Source organism: Lates calcarifer, linkage group LG16_LG22 (assembly GCF_001640805.2).
Source record: "Lates calcarifer isolate ASB-BC8 linkage group LG16_LG22, TLL_Latcal_v3, whole genome shotgun sequence".
Lineage (NCBI taxonomy): Eukaryota > Metazoa > Chordata > Actinopteri > Centropomidae > Lates > Lates calcarifer.
This window is the reverse complement of record NC_066848.1, coordinates 19,218,496-19,237,601: the sequence shown is the minus strand read 5'-3', so window position 1 is coordinate 19,237,601 and position 19,106 is coordinate 19,218,496. Positions and strand designations below refer to the sequence as shown.

General features: G+C 39.9%; 1 protein-coding gene across 3 annotated transcripts in view; it reads left to right on the top strand.

Annotated features, from left to right (window-relative positions):
* The window catches only part of atrnl1a (attractin-like 1a), a 244,340-nt gene that overhangs the window by 28,509 nt on the left and 196,725 nt on the right, over positions 1–19,106 (top strand). For all 3 annotated transcript variants that reach the window (XM_051076681.1, XM_051076679.1, XM_051076680.1), the window contains exons 3-10: positions 1,118–1,231; positions 2,191–2,319; positions 4,457–4,665; positions 7,194–7,368; positions 7,684–7,771; positions 10,024–10,270; positions 14,959–15,142; positions 18,156–18,310. In XM_051076681.1, coding sequence (XP_050932638.1) covers positions 1,118–1,231; positions 2,191–2,319; positions 4,457–4,665; positions 7,194–7,368; positions 7,684–7,771; positions 10,024–10,270; positions 14,959–15,142; positions 18,156–18,310 — 1,301 coding nt within the window. The remainder of the gene's footprint in view (positions 1–1,117; positions 1,232–2,190; positions 2,320–4,456; positions 4,666–7,193; positions 7,369–7,683; positions 7,772–10,023; positions 10,271–14,958; positions 15,143–18,155; positions 18,311–19,106) is intronic.

The window sequence follows — 19,106 nt, the reverse complement described above, 5'->3', positions numbered from 1 at the left end:
TTGTGATGACAGCTCTTGGATTGCTTGGATTATCCAATCTTCCAAAATGTCTGTTTCACATTGCCACTGAGTTTTGTATGGATATTCATGGTTTCCAGAAAAATATTTTTTTGACACCCTGACCTTGATTTGTCACCAACATCAGGACATAATTTCCCTTTGACAGTAACTTAAGTTCATAACACAAGGAATGTCCAAAAACTAGTTACAGGGTCTCATTTGTACTCAAGAAATCTCAAAATCAAATGGACAGATTGGCATGGAATTCTCTAAGAATAGCTAAATCAAAGTGAACAATAGTCAACATTGTTCACATTTACATGCACACTAATATCCCAGTTTACAGTCTTATTCAGGTTTTGACCATAGTTTGGATATGACTTTTACATGGAACATCAATTAACCTGGTTGTCTTAAGTGCTAGAATTAAAAGCGGCTGGACTAATTTTAGGTTTCTTGAAGACATTTCACCTCTCATCTGAAAGGTTTTCTCAATTCTAAAGACTGGTTCGGGAGTCCCAGGTATTTGACCTCTTGGAGGTGGTCCTGAGAGTCATTAACCCACAGTTTGAGGTGTGAATGGGGGTTAAATCATCTGGGTAATGATCTCAAGACTTGTAGGTGGCTGATTGTTGATTTAAAATAAATCCAGTTGTCTTCAACTCTTAAGACTACCATGACCTAGATGACTGAGAACCTACAAAGATAGATAAACCTGGTTATTTCCCTTCATATCAGCATTTTGATCCTTAGCACATCTATTATTATGATTTTTATTATACAGCCACAATATCCAGGTACTCCATTCAACACATACAGGTTTCTCAAAACTTATTTCAGGGTTCTGAAACCGGGATACGATCATTTGCAAACACATAACTAGGATACTCTGCAGACACATCAACTGCAGTGTCTAGGAGGCTTATATAAAGAAAAGGACACACTTCACAATGACTTCACCGTAGAAAAATGGTTTTCTGAGGCATGTGTGAGACCCAGGAGACACTTTTGAAAAGTAAGAATCATATGAGCATATAGGCCATATATATTCATCAATTTCACTTTTGTCACACCTATCTATTCTGTGTTCTCTCTCCTCTCTCTCCCTGTCTCCCAGCCCTAATGCAGTTCTCAGGCTGCGCTTCAATCACTTTGCCACAGAGTGCAGCTGGGACCACATGTACATCTATGATGGAGACTCCATTTATGCCCCTTTGATTGCGGTCTTCAGGTGGGCACCTGCTATTCTGAATGGGAGAGCTGTTCAGGGAGGGGAGGGGGGGTTTATGGAAATGACTCAGGTAGCCTTTGGCATAGCTTCAAACACTTCAACAAATTTGCACTTATGCAGTCAAATGACTCGTACGGGCAAACAATGAGCCTCATAATTACCACCGTGCCACAATATGACGATAATAGAAAGAAAATATTGCAATTACTCACATTAGCCCTGAATACCACTTCTTTTTGTGGAACTTCATTGCATTTTTTCTCCACAGGAAAATCCACAAGCATGTGGGTAGCACGCTTTCATTTCACACAAATTCAAATTAAAACAGTAATGCCACAATAATTTGCCAACCTTCCACTTTCTACTCTGCTCCACTGAGGCTTATCTCCTGTTGAGAGTTCAGTTGCTCCCAGGATATGAAGGGGCTAATTTGGCCCATTCCAACCAAGAAAAAAAAAAAAAATCTGGCATTTGAATATACAAAGCTTAGACTTGTGTAGAATTATTATCTACAGTAAATAAGCTTACATTGTTCATTATAGATTGGTACATATTTGTGTTGAAGAAATGAGCAGCTGCAGTCGTAGCAGGGAGGAGGCTTTGACTCAGATTCATTATGGGTGAGGGTACATTTGCAGTGCATTGCATTTATTAAACGAGACAGGCCGACCAAATAAGAAACTGGCAACCCCCACTGAAAAACCTCATCAAACAAATCAAAACGAAATGCACTATGACTCTGCTGTGCAATGTTATTCTACTTTAAAGCTAATCACGGTCATATTTTTAGTGGGTTCTGCAATTCCTGAAATGGAATCCTTTTCATCTTACAGCTCTCCAGTGGTGCTTTTAGACCAATGTCCATAAAAAACAGCAGCATTTCAAAATGCTTTTTATTACTATTGCTTTTTGTTGAGAGGGACTGTCTCTCTTTTCCTCTCTCTCCTACTATTCTTCAGTGGTCTAGTGGTACCAGAGACCCGGGGTAATGAGACAGTCCCAGAGGTGGTTACGACATCCGGCTACGCTCTGCTTCACTTCTTCAGCGATGCTGCTTACAACCTGACCGGCTTCACCATCACCTACTCGTACGTCTAGATGTCAGCCCTCCTTCACTCTTTTTCTAGTCTCTTTTTGCCTGCCTTTCTGTCCCAGTGTCATGCTTAAATTCACAGTGATGTTCAGTGATCTATATTTTCTATACTGACAGTGGATCAAACGACTGTAATGTGAAAGGGGTCACACAGTTATACACAGCTGCAAAGGTGAGGCCCAAAGTTTTTTTTTTTTTTTTTTTTAACCTTTTTAGCCCATGTCAACAGTCTGAGTCTGATAAACCCACTGTACACTGCACACACCCAGCAGCACCAAAGGGCAAGCAAAGTAAGCAACTAGCTGATGGTGAAAGGGGAACATCTAGCAGCTTAAGAATGTCAGGAATCAGCAGCACAAACACACAGGACAGATACGTGGGAAGCCTTGCAACAGTTTTACTGATTTTGGTTTCCCCTACTCAAAAGCCACAGTCACCACCTCTTACACAGACACACACGCCAGGCTGCTTTTGCCAGCAGTGATAGCCATGATGGAAAACTGAAACACACTGTATCGAGGTAAAGGTTGTCATGACGACCCTCTTGTCACAGCAGCAAACCTGCTTTTTGTATTAACAAAAAGATGATTTTCTGCCTCTTGTCCATGACTCCTTTTTTTTTTTTTCCATCAGTCTGTATCAGCTTCTTTATTTGTCTGATATTACAGAAAAACAGTGAGTAACATTTGATTTTCTTTATGTGCAATTTCATTATTTAGGCTCCTAGTTCTTTATATCTAATGTTTATCATTTCAAGACTCCTTTGTTTCTTTTTCTCTGTGTCCTTTTAGCAGTATCTCTACTTTCTTTCCTTTAAACTGTATTTATCTTGCTTCATCTTTGTGTGTGTACCATGTTTCTTACATTACATTCAATTAGCAGACCCTTTTGTCCCAAGCCACTTACAATATGTGTATTTAAAATGAATTGGAAAAACAGGAAAATGTCCACAAAAACTGGAAATGAATTCCTCTCAGAGAAACAACTAAAAACACGTTCAGCTCTAGAGTACTAGCACTTTTTTTGTTGAGAGGTTCATGGAAGGTCATCAGTATATGTTATTGATGAATGCAGAATAATCAACAATGGATCATGCAGTTGTTAAAAAAATAGCCATGATGTGCAGGCTAATGGAGAAACAGAGAAACAGAGCTGCAGGAGGGAAATCAATAAATCAAAGGCACACGAGAACAGCAGAGTTATTTAGATTTTAAAGTGGCCAGAGTTTGGGCACATTTCAGATCATCAGGAAGTTAATTCTGTCTGCACCATTGTTTCTAAAAGCAGCTTCGCCCATTTGGTTCTGTATTAAGGTTTTACCTGCTGAAAGCCTCCTGAAGATCGAGGAGTCCCACTGAGTTTAGACTCTTAAAGGAGATCAGAAGTTAGTATTATTCAAAGTTATTAGTTATATTATTTAGTGCTTTAGTGCATCAGCAGCACTTTAAAATCTATAAAATCTTATGAAGCTGTTGCTAAGATTTGAGTCCATTATTCATTGTCCTTTTACAACTGGTTGGTTTTCACATCCTCCTGAGAAAAATGACTGGTACTTTAGCTGCTAAATGTTTCACTTTCTTCTCTGGCAACCTGCTAACTTTATCTGATGCTGTTTGGCACTGGGTGGTTAGTATAGCGAAAAACAGCAGCTTGCTGCTGCCGTTAACAATGTTGAGAGTGCTGAGAGACTGAACCAGACAAAGAAAATGTCTGAAAATGAAAACTATCAGCTAAAAGAGCCTAAAAATTACATAGATCTGTGGGTCCAGCACTTCAACCCCTTTCAAATAACCTCGTCTAGTCATTTGATCCATTGTTAAAATTAAACTATTGATTGGTGAAGCTTTAAAAACTTCTAGATAATTTCTATTCCGTAATTCTATGTACGTATTTTTAGATTACATCTTTATGTTGTCACTATTTCTTATGAGCCTTACAATATTTTTTACCTTACGCAAAAAACCATTGTAACTGTCTCAATCAGTATATCATGAAGCATCCACAGTATCTGAAAGCTGTGTGGTTATGTAAAATGATCCCTGGCTGGTCACAGTCATGCATTCTCTGTGCCTATGGTGTTGTATAACCTTGAAGAACTTCCTGGACTCTCTGTCTAATTGCATCTCCCTCAGGATAAACTCTTGTCCCAACAACTGCTCGGGCCACGGCAGATGCAGCACGGCGAACTCGGTCTCCGGTCGCGTTTACTGTGAGTGTGAGGAGTACTGGAAAGGAGAGGCCTGCGACATCCCGTACTGCAGAGACAACTGTGGCAGCCCGGATCACGGCTACTGTGACCTGACCGGAGAGAAACTCTGCGTCTGCAACGACAGCTGGCAAGGTAAAGCAGCAGGACGAAAGGGATGGGAGGGTGGAGGAGCACAGAATTTTATCAGGGAAATTAAAACAGACATTTGGATGAACTGAGGGAAGTTGTAGGGAGAGCTTTTGTCTTGCAGGGGTGCATCCAGAATGGCACGATATGGCTCTTTGGCACGAGAATAGAAGAGTGGAGGAGAGAGATGATGGGAGGGCTGAAAGAAAGGAAATACTGATGGTGATTTGAATATAGATGTCCACACCTCTAGGTTAATTAAATTAGATTATGTTACATACAATGCTTTACATTCAAATTCACTCATTTAAAAGCTTTTAAAACAATGTTTACACAGAACAGTATATAACCAAGGTGTTTAAAGAAGATCATAGTTGTCCAGTTTTATGATTTTAGAAGTCCATATGTCACTGATCTACCCTCATACAATTACTCTGATATCACCACAAATGAGGCCAGTGCTAGCATTATTTATCTACAAAATAGAGACCAAAATTTTCCCATGATGCCTGTCAAAACAGGGATCTTTTTGATGGTTCTGTTTTGTTCATTATTAACGAGAAAAGGGATTGAAAAGGGAAACAGACAAAAGGAAGAGACACAAAAGCTTGACAGCAGCAGTCCTCCTGTTTATGCCCAACAATAATGTTGCTTGGTTCAATATTGTTTTATGGCATAAAACAATAAATGCAATATCCTGGGAAATCTTGCTTAGTGGTGCATAATATATGTGGCTTCATTATTTCTTGTTTTTTATGTTTCATTTGCGGACGCTCTCCTCTTGCAGCAACACACTCGACAACTTTATGACACATGGCATCACAGTTTCTGACTGAGAGTAATTTTACACTGATGTTTTCCTTTTTTAAAAGAAAAGCACATTTCTTAATACAAATTGGTGAAATATGCAAAGGACTAGACATAATTGGCAGCATCTACGATGCCATGCAGATGCTGCCAATTTCCTCGGTTATTGTCTCATTTTGCTGAAGGCAATTAAATTATACTGATGTCCCAAAATGAATGTGGTAATTGTACATTGTAGAATCCTCAAATGGTGCTTAAACTGCATTTTTTCTCATTTGTCTGAGGCATCAATCTGAGACTCTGCCAAATACTCAAATTAATATCAGTATCGTATCATTTTACAGATTAAAATGTTTAATTTTCCCCATATTATCCTACATAATAATATTATTTTTAATCTTACCCCACCAGACACTCCAGTCTGGTGATGTTAGATTAAAAGGTGAAGCACTGCCCCCTCCTGGATTAATGGTGTAAGTACAAGTAGGAGCAGTATCAAAAGACCGAAGCCACTTTCCTGTTTGAATTTTTCTGATGCAAGAATTTAACAGGACCTTTTGAGAGACAACTTCTTTGTTATGAAAGAATTTATTCAGTTAGTGAATTACAAGTGACAAGTCATTCATAAAATAAATAAATAAATAAAACAGGAGGTCAAGACATCAATGAGCCAGAAAGACATGTGTATGTGTGTGTGTGTGTGTTTGTGGGGTAATGAATGAGGTGGGCACAGCCACACAGCCTGAATGCAGCCATCTGAGACACAAACAGTGCAGGTGATAAAGGTGCTGGTCACCATGGCAACCACTATTTCTCAGCAAAATATGTTTTTGTGTTAATGAAAAGAGGATGTTCTGCCATTTGTCCTTCGCTCCCTGGCCTTCTGTCCCTCCTCTCTCCTCATCACTCCACACAGATGCATACATGTGAATACATTTAGCATCAATGAATCAGTGCCTTTCAACCGGTTTTTCCCTCCTCATGTTTGTACTCATCTCTCATTTGTTACTTGCTGAATACTGAACATGAATTAGTCCCGTCTGCCACATTAGAAAACCGCTCTTCGACTCCTTACAAAGGATGACAGTGATTTTATTTATTATTATTATTTGTTGTCTGACCAGCTCCTAAATCTGATCACTGTGCTTCTTGTCTGCTTTCACTTCTTCAGTACCAACACATGCCACACTGACATGTTTCATAATCAGTGAAAAATTGCTGAAACTGCTCCAAACAAAAGCTATACTGTATGTTTTCATAAATAATTGCTGTAACACTGTAAATATATATTTTTATATGGTTTTGAACAGTGACATTTATAAGAGGGATATATATGAGATTGTTTTTGGTTTTTTTTATTTTTGTTGAGTAAAAGTCAACTTTACACTATGTAGCATCCTAAGAAGTTTATATGATGAGACACTACTGCCTGAAATTGGTACAGTCTGTGTTACCTCCAGCTGTATACCTGCAGTGTTAGGTCAGATCTGTGTGGCCTTTTTTGATATCACCAGTAGAGGGTGCCAAAGTCAGAAAAAGTGACCTCAATTGCCACACAATCACTAATTTCCAGACATGAATAGAATAGACTCTCCCCTTTTACCAGCATTTTTCAAACTTATCATGCTTGTGATTATCATAAGTTTTTGGTTCTGGCTGTGGTTTTAACTGTTATTGACACTGTTAAAGATGCTGTTTGAATAAAATGTGTTGCTTCTTTATCTCAGGTCCAGACTGTTCTCTGTCTGTTCCATCCACTGAGGCCTTCTGGGTGCTTCCAAGTGTCAAACCGTCTGCACAATCTTTGGGCCGGGCGTCCCATGAGGCCCTGGTGCACTCTGGGCTGATGTGGGTGGTGGGAGGCTACTCCTTCAACTACTCCAACTACCACATGGTTCTCAAGTAAGAGTCTGACTCAGCAGCATTCTCTCAGTCCTGTAAAACTGAACCAAAGGGCTGAGATCATGCTTGGAAAAATATATTCCCAACCTCAGAATTTGTACTCAGTCATAACTCAAATCTCACAGGACACACATATGTTTAGATGGAGCATGATTCACTCTCTCAGACAATATCATACATCACAAATGAAAGTCTGGACATCTGCTTAGAAATCTTAGGAAAAAGTCAGTCCTTACAGGAGTCTAAACTTTATATTTTAACTATTTGACTATCAGTGTTTAATTCTTTTACTTTCATTTCTTTTCCTACCTGCAGCTATAACCTGGAGACCAGCACGTGGGATACGGTTCCTGTCAGCAGCGGCCCTCTCTACAGATATGGACACTCGCTGGCTCTGTACCAGGTAATACAGCCGTGGATGTTACATTGCACTAACACTACAGAGGAGAATTGTCTCAGGCAGTAAAATATGGGAATAATAAGTAATTAGCAGCTTGCAACACAGACAGTCAGACAAATCTAAACTTAGTACTGACTCAAGACAATTAAGCCCATCAAACTGTAGTTTTCAGTGCAGTTAGAAGTTGCATATTTGGAGCGTTGCTCTGTTGTCTTCCTCACTGTCTGTGAGTCAAACACCTGCACAAGTGAACGATACACTGTCTGTGCAGCACCTGGTAGCCAATTAAATCAATCCACAACAGTCCACAGCTTTCAGGTGCACTCTTTCATTTGCTTGCTTTGAGAATGTTACATCATTTTGAATGATACAGTTTGTCTGACACACACACACACACTGTATAAACACATTCCTCATCGGTCCAGGGGAAAGCACATCAGTCTCCCTGCCAAGTTTCCATCAGCTAGACATAAAGATTTCTGGTAGCTTCTTTTTGTCTACCACCATTGAGGTGTGTGTGTTAAATTCTGACAGATTTACTGTACTTAAAGGAGAAAATATGTTATAGCTCAGAAACAAAGATCATTTAAGACTCAGAGTAGTCTGAATGCTCATGTAATTATAGAGCAGCACTGGATGTCTGATATCTGCAGATGCTTTTTCCCAGTGCTCAGTTTTAACCAGCACTCTAAGACCTGAAAGATAAAGCAGTTTAAATTTAAAACATAATTATCTGCTTTTGTATAGCATGTGATGAAGGGCCTCTTTCATTATTTTTGACATTTTATAGAGATAATTATTCCAAAATGTAATCCACATATTCATCAGTCATACATTCATACCAATCACCACCTGTTTTAAAAAAAACGAAAACAAAACATTTTTGAGGCATTTTAATTCTGTGATAAGGAGTCCTTTCACAAGACTGTAAAGTACATATCATACTTTTTGAAAGACAGACCCATTAGTCACCTTACCTGTGAAGAAATGAGAACATCAGAACCATCCATGTGTCCCCTAAAGATCACTCACTTCACAGCTCGGAGCATCAAATAATGTCTCACTGTCCAAATACTGGGACACATGCTTATTTTGTGTGGAAGAAGTCATTTAACATTGAAGGACAGGAGGGGAGGATGAAGACAAATGTCTCTGCTCCGCTGTGATGAAGGTGAGATTTGAGCCAGAGGAGGTCAGCATGCCCGACTGAAGCCTAAAGAAGATTTGTAGGCAGTGGTAACTGTGGCTTGCTTACTGCACAGGCAACTCTAACTTCAAACTCCACCTCTCACACTGAAGGGTGGATGAAAGGAATTGCTTCACTTCATCACCGGAGTTTGACGCCTTCTCATGAAACGTCTCTGACTGCGGCACAAAGTGGACGTGTGTTTTATTTTTATCTCAGGGAGTAACAGAGACATCCAGCCAGACCTGCTGACTCTTCACCTCTCACCCTTCACTTTTACACTGATATTTTCAGTGACTCCTACACCACATTGTGGCTCCTGTACTGTTATTTCTCATGTAATTACTTGATAATTGCACGAGAAGCTGCAGGGCTGCAATGATGTGGACTAAAGTGCATATTAGAGCATGTTAGGTTGTCATTAGAGCCTTAAAGCTGCTATTATAAATATTTACAGGTAATGAAGTTGCTGTGTGTCATGTGACAGGTGTCATTTGAGATAAAACATGTTAATTGAATATGATGTAATTGAATACGAGAGGTTATGAGGTGCTTGTAGGTGGATTTTGTTACCATCAGACAGATAAACTAAGCTGACCAGCCACTGACTGTGAGTAGTATTGATCTTTTTTTTATCTAACTCTTGGTAAGAAAGCCAATAAGTGCATATTTCAAAATGTCAATCTATTCTTTTAACATACTAATACCCACATTAGAGGCCCCAGATGAGTGATGATCAAAGATCAAAGATCTGCAATTCAGATGTACAGTAAAAATGCCTGTATGGTAAACATAAGAAGCAACATGGATGGATGTAGCATTATATTTTAACTCTGTTTTTCAAAAACAGACACTAAGAGACACTCCTCAAACATGAGTTTAAAAGTGACACAATGATCTGGGACTGTTAGAGCCTTACATTAGCCTCAGCTAAACTTTAGAAAGTTCTTTTTACAAAGCAAGGACTGAACAACAGCTTGGAGGAGGATGTTCACATTCCTCTGATATGTGTGTGATATGTGTGATTCTGCTTCTGCTACTTCTTAATTTCTCTCTGTCTTTTTCCCAGGATGACATCTACATGTTCGGCGGGAAGCTGGAAGCAGGATCTGCTAACGTGACGGATGAGATGTGGGTGTTCAACATCCCCAGACGCACCTGGTCGCTGCTGAAACCAGCCCCGCCTCCTCCCTACGCCCTGGAGGGACACACTGCCCACGTGGTAGAGCTGGCCGATGGAGAACCGGTGATGCTGATCTTCTTTGGCTACTCGCCAGTCTACAGCTACATCAACAAAGTTCAGGAGTACAACATCAGTAAGTGCACCTGCTGACTCTGCTCTCATCGATTTTTTTTTCTTTGTGGTGATTGTTTAATTGTTTTTATTGATGGAAGTCAAACATGGGCACTCTTCAAGTTGTTGACATTTTCCAGAGGCTATATTCACACAGGTCTTTGGATTTTAACACAGGCTCATTAAGTGCAACGCCACTGTTTGTAAAATTATTTGGTTTTTTATTTGTGCTGATACTGGAAGGAGGGAGTAAGTTTAGGTTGGCATTTTTTTTTTGTCACTGACACTGCTTTTGGCTGGGATGCTACTTCATTGGAGAAACCAACTCACATAGTTCTATAGTTACATGCTGAATTAAATTTAACAACATGTATACAACAATCCAACAAGACTTGGCTGCTAAAAAGCACTGTTTTTCAATAATTTCCTGCAAGGGATCAATAAAATATTCTGATTCTGATTCTGATTTTATTGTACAGCCTGTTAACTTTACATGATCAATTTTTACAATGTCTGCTTTCATTTATCATGTGTCTTCTGGGTTTGACTTATAGAGAATACTCTAACAGGCAACCAAATCAGCCTTACTCAGTGGCACATGAATGCAAACTGCTTTTACCCCTTAAGATTGGATGGATGGACCCCCTTTTGCCTTCAGAACTGCCTTAATTCTTCATGGCATAGATTCAACTAGGTGCAGGAAGCATTCCTCAGAGATTTGGGTCTATATTGATATAATAGCATCATGCAGTTGCTGCAGATTTGTTGGCTGCACATCTATAATGCCAATCTCCTGTTCCACCACATCCCAAAGGTGATCTGTTGGATTGAGATCTGGTGACAGGGGAGGCCATTTAAGTACAGTGAATTCTTTGTCATGTTTAGAGATACCAGTTTGAGATGATTTGAGCTTTGTGATATGATCAGCGACAATGCTGAGGTAGGCTGTAGTGTTTAAGTGATGCTCAGTTGGTGGTAAGGGGCCAAAAAAGTGCTAAGAAAATATCCCCCACACCACCAGCAGCCTGAACCATTGATACAAGGCAGGATGCATCCATGCTTTCATGTTGTTTACGCCAAATTCTGATCCTAACATCCAAATGTCGCAGCAGAAATCAACACTCATCAGACCAGCCAACGTTTTCCCAATTTTCTTTTGTCCAATTTTGGTGAGCCTGTGCAAACTGTACCCTCAGTTTCCTGTTCTTAGCTGACAGTGGCACACGGTGGGCTCCTCTGCTACTGTAGCCCTGCTTCAAGGTTCAGTGTGTTGTACATTCAGAGATGCTCTTCTGCAGACCTTGGTTATAACGAGTGGTTATTTGAGTTACTGTTGCCTTCCTATCAGCTTGAAGCACTCTGGCAATTCTCTGACCTCTGGCATCAACAAAACATTTTTGCCCAGAGCACTGCCGCTCACTGGATATTTTCTCTTTTTTGGACCATTCTCTGTAAACACCAGAGATGGTTGTGCAGGAAAATCCCAGGAGATCAACAGTTTCTGAAATACTCAGTCCAGCCCGTTTACATGTCATGTGAAAAACATTGACTTCTTCATTCCTACTAAGTTGAACTTGATTATTGGTGAACTGATTCAGTTCTAATCAAGACAGAATCAAATTTAACTTTTACCATCCCTCAGTGTGTTGAACACAATCCATTGCCTGAAGGTGCAAACCAACAGATTCATTCCTATGTGGAAGTGCATCTAATTAACCTGCCCACAAACCGACAGCCAGGCTTTTCCTCACAACTCCCCAGGTTTTAGCTCTAGTTTCTTCTTCCTTCTTAAAGCTATTGGATAGATGAATCTCAGAATTATGCCTCAAACAATTATCTCCAGAAACTTCACATTAAAAGAAATAAATCGTCTTGTCTGCGAGCCATACTTTCTTCCAGCTTCTGTAGTTCAAAGTTTAAAAGACAGCAGAGGACACTGTTAAGTACCTGAAAGGACTACTTTTCTTAAAGGGAGGGGGTGCAGTTTTCTGGTTGAGAAAGTGAAATCTGGCTGTGAAGCAAAGCTCTGCGTGAAATTAAAGAAATCTCTAATCAGCAACCAATTCTTTTTCCGTGGAACATCTCATTATCAAGAACTTCTGCATGGCTTTCTTATATTGGCTTTTAATGGTCACTTTTAAGCACTGCGAGCTTTATTGTTCCTACCTTTCAAATGTTTGCTGATGTCTTTAATTTACTCACTCTTACCTGAGTTTTTCTACCATTATTTATCATGGCAGTGTGCACTTTCTGAACATACCACTCAGGGAATTGCTTGTATTGTCCAAATCCAAAAGATTTTTGGTGCCATTTTCCACCTTGACCCCAGAGAGAAATGTACAACTTTGATCTTAAATGTGAAAGAGGAGGTAAAATCGACTAATCTCTTTTTCCTTTAGTATTATACCACATATTTGGAGAACCCTACTCAGATACTTTGGGTCTCAAGGTGTTTTTTGTGGTTTGGGCTAGGCCACTTATGTAATGATATTTGCAACAGTGTGCTTCTGACTTCATGACAACAGTTTGTATTTAGTCTTATCCCACTCAAGTATGACAATGACCCATCATACTTTATCCCCAACCTCACTATAATGCCCACAGGCAGGTGTAGCTTTTTCTTGTCCTCATACTTTCGGCCATTTAGTGCTTTTATGTTTTGTTTCCCTTGTTGCCCAGTAGATGGCGGTGTTGCCCAGTATTGTAAACCAGCAGCTGTTATTCGAAGCAGTTCTTAGACACATTCTGGAGAGGAAAACACACACATCTACGCTCATGTATGCACTATCCATTAGACACACAACATAGACTTGTGTGCAGTTACACACTCACGCACACCAGCACACGCAGAAAGCAGTCATTAAGAAGAGGTGGCACCCCGGCCGGAGTGTCTGGGAGAAGACAATGATTAATGAATCCACTGCATTCCCTCATTCTCCTACCCCCCTACATCCCTGCCACTCCTCTTCTTTCTCATCCCTCCTTCTTTCTCCTCTTCTACACCCTCTTACCCCCTGCCCACGTCCCCTTCTTTAGCTCCCTCTGTCTTTTTCCTTTCATCTGCTGGCCTCAGTTTCTGACACCCTCTGTCATCACTCCTCCTCGGTCCCCAGTCATCTCCTGCTCCTCTCCCTCACCTTTTCCTTCCCTCTTCTCCCCTTATCTGTCTATCACTTTCATCTTCACCCACCTCTATCTCCTCCCTCCCCTCCTTGCCCTCTGACGGTGTCACAGCGTAAGTCTGCACTGAGCATCATTAGGCTTCAGAGGGACCGACTAAGAGTCAGTGTAACCTGGAAATGAACAGAGGGAAGTAGAAGCAGTGTGTAAAAAATATGAGATAAAGGGATTTAATGACCACTTGGAGAGGCAGGTTTGCAGCAATTAGCTGCCAGAGATGAGATAAGAGTTGACCTTCTACTTTCTTGTTGTCTCCTCATAGCTGCCCCACTTTCTATCACTGTTTCTCTTGTTCTTTCTTGCTCTTTTTCCCCTCATCCGTTCTGTTGTCTTTTGCTGACTTTCTTTTTTCCCTTTTTCTCTTTAATTTCTTAATTTGGTGGGTGTTACTGGAGTTCCATTGGCATGTTTTAATCAGAAAACTTGTTGCCAAAGCAGTGGAACCTGATCTACATTGGATTTTTGAGGCTGATATTGATATTTGAGATTTCTTTGTTTCTTTGAGTCTTTCTGCCTTTCTTTCTCATGTTTATGGTCCAGGAAAAGTTTTGAGATATTCTGCCAACCAATATAAAGTTTTTTTTTTTTTTCTTGGTGCCAATGGGGCCATTTTGTTGCTATTTATACCAGCCTTACATTTTTGCAAATGAACAAAATTACTTTTTCCTGGCCTGCTTATGTGAACACAGTTCTACCACCATAGGCCCATTTCTGCTTGAGATTGTTCATCATTTAGAGTTTTTTTTTAGCAAACTGTTTTACCCCAGCACGCCTATAAATTTTGTCCAGTCCAGATTGGGCATTTAAAATATTCAGATACGCCTGAAAATGTTTTATTTGTTGAGTGTTTAATACAGAGTAAGATTTCTCACAGCCACTTAAACATAGCATCCATGGCCAGATGTCAGTTCTGGATTTTTGGATTTTTGGCTGTTGTGTGTGTATTCAGATGCAAATCCCTGCTGCTGATAAAATTTGAAGTAAAAAAAGATTGCATGTAGATATTCTGCTTTCTAGCTCTTCTCTCAGTTTCTCTCTCTCTCTGTTCTCAGTACCACTCGTGGTCTCGGGGGTTTATGGTTCCAGATGAGGGCACGTTTTCTCAGGCTTTTGATGTTCCTCCTCCTTCTACTCTCTAGCTTTGTTTGTTGTGTTGTGTCTTTTCTTTATTGGGGGCTGCTCGGATGATGTAATCCCTGCCTGTTTTTAATAAGATTTTCTATGCACCTGAATTAATCTGTATGCATCGCGCTAGTCTAATAAAAGGGCGCTTTTAAATTCAATAAACTCTAATTTCCTCTGGCCTCGCTTACTGTTTGGCTCACTCTCTCTGTCTCCCTCCTTTTTTTTTTCCCTTCCCTCGCTCTATCTCACCTCCAGAATTAAAAGCGCCTTGCTTTTTTGGCATGAAAGTGGAAAAACCAAACTTGCCAAAGCATCAAAAACTTTTTAAGTGATCCACTTTGATCTCTCTGCATGAGAGTACTACATTAATCAGACCCCTCTCTCCTTTCTGTGCTTGCATCTCAGGGTCTAACTCGTGGCAGGTTGTGTCTGCCGGAGGCGCCGTGGTCCAGGGAGGTTACGGCCACAGCAGCTTGTACGATGAGGCCAGCGGCTGTGTGTTCATCCACGGGGGATACAAGGCGCTTAACAACAACAAGTACGGTCTGGTGGACCACATGTACCGCTACCACATCCACACCAGAACATGGTGAGAGCACGCAATAAATTCACCTCTGTATTCTCAGCAAACATATTGGTGCTGAATAGATGTTGATGCAGGAAAGCTGAAACCTGCCAAAAGCAAAAATAGCATTGACACTCATAGTGACCATACTGTGTCAGCTGCCAGCATCATTTTGTAGAAACCCATTCATCCATTCTCTACGCCGACTTGTCTAGGGTTGCAGGGAGCTGGAGCCAATCCCATCATGCTCTAGCTCAAATGCAGACTTGGTCGCCAGTCTGTCAAATGGCTGACACATTTAGTCAGATAAACACATTCACATCTTTTCTTCAATTTTATGTTATTATGTTGAATCCTGACCAAAATATTTACCTGGTATCAGTTACCAAATTTGTTTTAATATACATTTTAATTGAATTAATCTTGGCCAAAGTCAGTTTTTGTGAAAGTAATGAAAGTGATCAGCTTGTTGTTCTGTGGGTCTGTTTTTGAGGAAATAGTGTTTATGTGTGTTTGTACATTAAATCTTTACTTTGTATTGAATTACAGTTTTGAGCTGTAACTGTTTCCATCAAGACTTTCTCCTCTTAGATGGTAATTTTGTTCTGTTTAACTCCACTACATTTATCTGACAGCTGAGGATTTTACAGTCATCATGAGATGATTAAAATATTACTTCCATCCTGTCACTTTATAGACATTATGTATCGTTAAGATCCTTAGACGAACCTTTCCTCACACAAGTTTATTCACTTTAGATTCCATTTCAAAGCTAAATTCTTTTACTTACCAACTTATTTACTCATACTGAAGTAAATATGGGAATTTCCCTCAGAGATAATGATGTGACTCAAATGAACTTGTAAGGATGATCATAATAATGATGATGATAATAACAGTTTTTCTATTGTTATATTGTCATGTAATTTAACCTAACAATTATAACATATTATAAGGGGAACTGTACTAGTTCTCACAAGATATGGTACAATGTAAAAAAAAAAATTATGGTGGGTTTGTTTTTTTACAAATAGAATAACATCTCAGGCAATGATAATTTTTAGTACAAATATGTGTGTAAACTGTCTCTAAGGGAGGGGAAATCAGCGTGTTGGAGTCAGAAAGAGGAGAGGAGGGTGAGAATAGAAGGATCTGACAGGAGGTTTGACCTCAGATGACCCCAGGCAGATGGATGGGTGAAAGAGGATGCTTGGCTCTATCAGTTTCCCAAATTCACTTAGTATACATGGACACGTGTGCACGCTCATATATATACATATCACATCCAAACACACACATGCAACCTGCTGTCTCTCTGTGGCTCTCACTTTCCAGCTGGAATTTGTTGTCGGAGTCGGGTGTCGCTTGACTTTTGAAATTCCCACACAGAAGCATCTCTGGGTATTCCAGTTATTCCACACAGCTCCCTACCAACACAAAGATCGTCTCTCCTCTGTCAGCAAAAAGCTCCTGACAAGCCTGCCATGACGAGATAGAGTCCTGTATATGACATCTGTATGTTAGTGGTTTCCAACTGGGCCAGCCTCGGGTTCCACATTTCTCCTTAGCCAGTAAATCACTGTCCAAACTACAGCCAATTCCCACTCTTTTTCTTTTACATAGGCTACATGTAGCATGTTATGCTGCCACTAGCTCTGCAGTGATACATTTAAGTTAATAGCTCAAAATAATGAAACTGTTAATTTGTTACTCTCTAACATTTTTTACACACTTTGACCTATATTAGTTTGGAAGGATGGGTCCTCCTAAGACCCGAGCACTGATTTTGTATGCATTTTTAATTTCTCCTAGCTTTTTGGGATTAATAGGACATTTTGTAACACTATAAATTTTCCTCACTCCATACTCAAAGCTAGGAATGTCCATGTTGTCTGTAGAAACAGTCAAATGATATAGTACACATGCAGAAAGCTGAAAAATCAAATACAAATGGTAATGTCCTGTTGCCATATCAAGCAGCAAATGTTACTGAGCATAAAAAAAAAACATAAGATTTGATCAGGTTTTGTTCCTCTCATACTTTTATCTTGATCTTGGGTATAGAATGTGTTGACAGAGATTGGCACCATTTTGTTTTTACGCTGTTTAGTGCATTGTGATTTAGTTAAAAGTAGATTGCATAAAAAAATGTCAGCTAATGAGGACAACAGGTCTAGGTTTAGCAAAATAAAGTGTAAGGAGCAACAAACCCAAAATGTAGTGTCGTCTTATGAGGACGCAGGGTCTCAGGAGGTTAAATATATATCTGTATTTTTTGTGCTTAATGAAACACTCTTGAAAAGAGGCTCTGGAAGTTCACACTTTGCTTCCACATACAGAGTACACTTATAATCAGTTTATATTTAGAGCAATATTATATTTATTATAATAAATTGTGTCCAGATGAGTCAAAAACGTCCAGAATAAGTATTCAGACAACTGATGTTAATCCATACATCAAGTATATTCCAAATTCTTATAGTCTTGTCATAATACAGCCAACTACTACTCACTGGAAGTAATGTATCTAGTGATTTATTGATGCCAATTTTTGCTTTTTGGAGCTCACTGTTTTCCTTTCCTGTTCCTCAGTGAAGGAGGGTCAGTGTGTTCCTTTAAGAGCTGTCAGACAGAGAGAGTCTCTGGTGGAAAGTCAGAGTTTCTGCAGTAAATGAAGAAGCCACTGCAGTTGGTCTCCACTATGTGACATTTGACCTCAAAGAGATCACACACAGCAGACTGAGACCTCCTACGATGTCTGTGTTGAGTGTTTCTCTATGTATGTGTGTGTGTGTGTGTGTGTGCTGCTCCCATGAAAGAACAGTTGGTATGAAGGGCAGTCACCACGGGCCAGGTCACACTCTCAAGGCAGATACCATCAATAATGTGGCACCATGGAAATAATGTCACACACGCACACACACCTACTACTGAGAAATTAACACTTTCCTAATATCTGTCACACTGCTGAGTTTCACTCTTTTCTCTGTGTGTTTGTTCTCTACCCATATGTGTGTGTGTGTGTGTGTGTGCACAGGTTGATCCTCAGAGAGAGTGGGTTGGCGCGGTACCTCCACTCTGCGGTGCTGCTGAGTGGTACAGTTCTGGTTTTTGGGGGAAACACTCACAATGACACGTCACTAAGCAACGGAGCCAAGTGCTTTTCTGCTGACTTCCTGGCGTATGATATAGGTAAGATACAGTCTATGGTAAGAGGAAATCCTAAATAATCACACACTTACCCTGAGGCTGGCACTAGGCTTTGCAGCAGATGTAACAGACAGTTTCACGTAGTTCTGCTCATGTTGAAACTGTCCTTAAGGAGTTATCCTAGTCTACCTTAAGGCTGCAGGCTGGATTCTCTGACTTAGTTCACCCTTCCTGTCAGTGCATGGTCAGAATGGTATCCATGCAAGCTAGTTTAAAAAGGCTTGGCTCATTACGTCAGTTTTGATTCCTTACTCTTTCCAGTGTTAACTGGGTGTACACTCCCTGGCCATTTTATTAGGTACAATGGCAAGTTTTTGTTAAAACTCTCTCTTTGGTGTTAATTAAGCTATATCCTTCCTCCCCCTCATGTTTGTAAATATAGTAGACAAAAATTAGGAACACCTCTCAGTATGAAGTAGTTGATTTCCACATGTCTGCAACCTACATCATCACTGATAAACAAATATAGAGAGATCAATACTGACAATACTGACAGTGACTGCTCAAAACTGGTAAGTATTATGTTTGAAAAAGGTCAAATTTATGACTGAGCTGTTGTATTGGCTTGCATTAGATTTCACAGGTCTCCCTAAAAAAGTGGCCACTGAGTTTATATACCTTTTCTTTGCATTTGTACATATTTCTTCAAATTTGGAACAACTAGTTCCCATTGTTCTGCAGTATTTGTTACTATTAAGAGGTCAGGAGAGCCACATGCCTCCCCCCATTACTGACATTTTAGTCAAATGTGTATATGAATTAAGTGTTCTGATCTTTC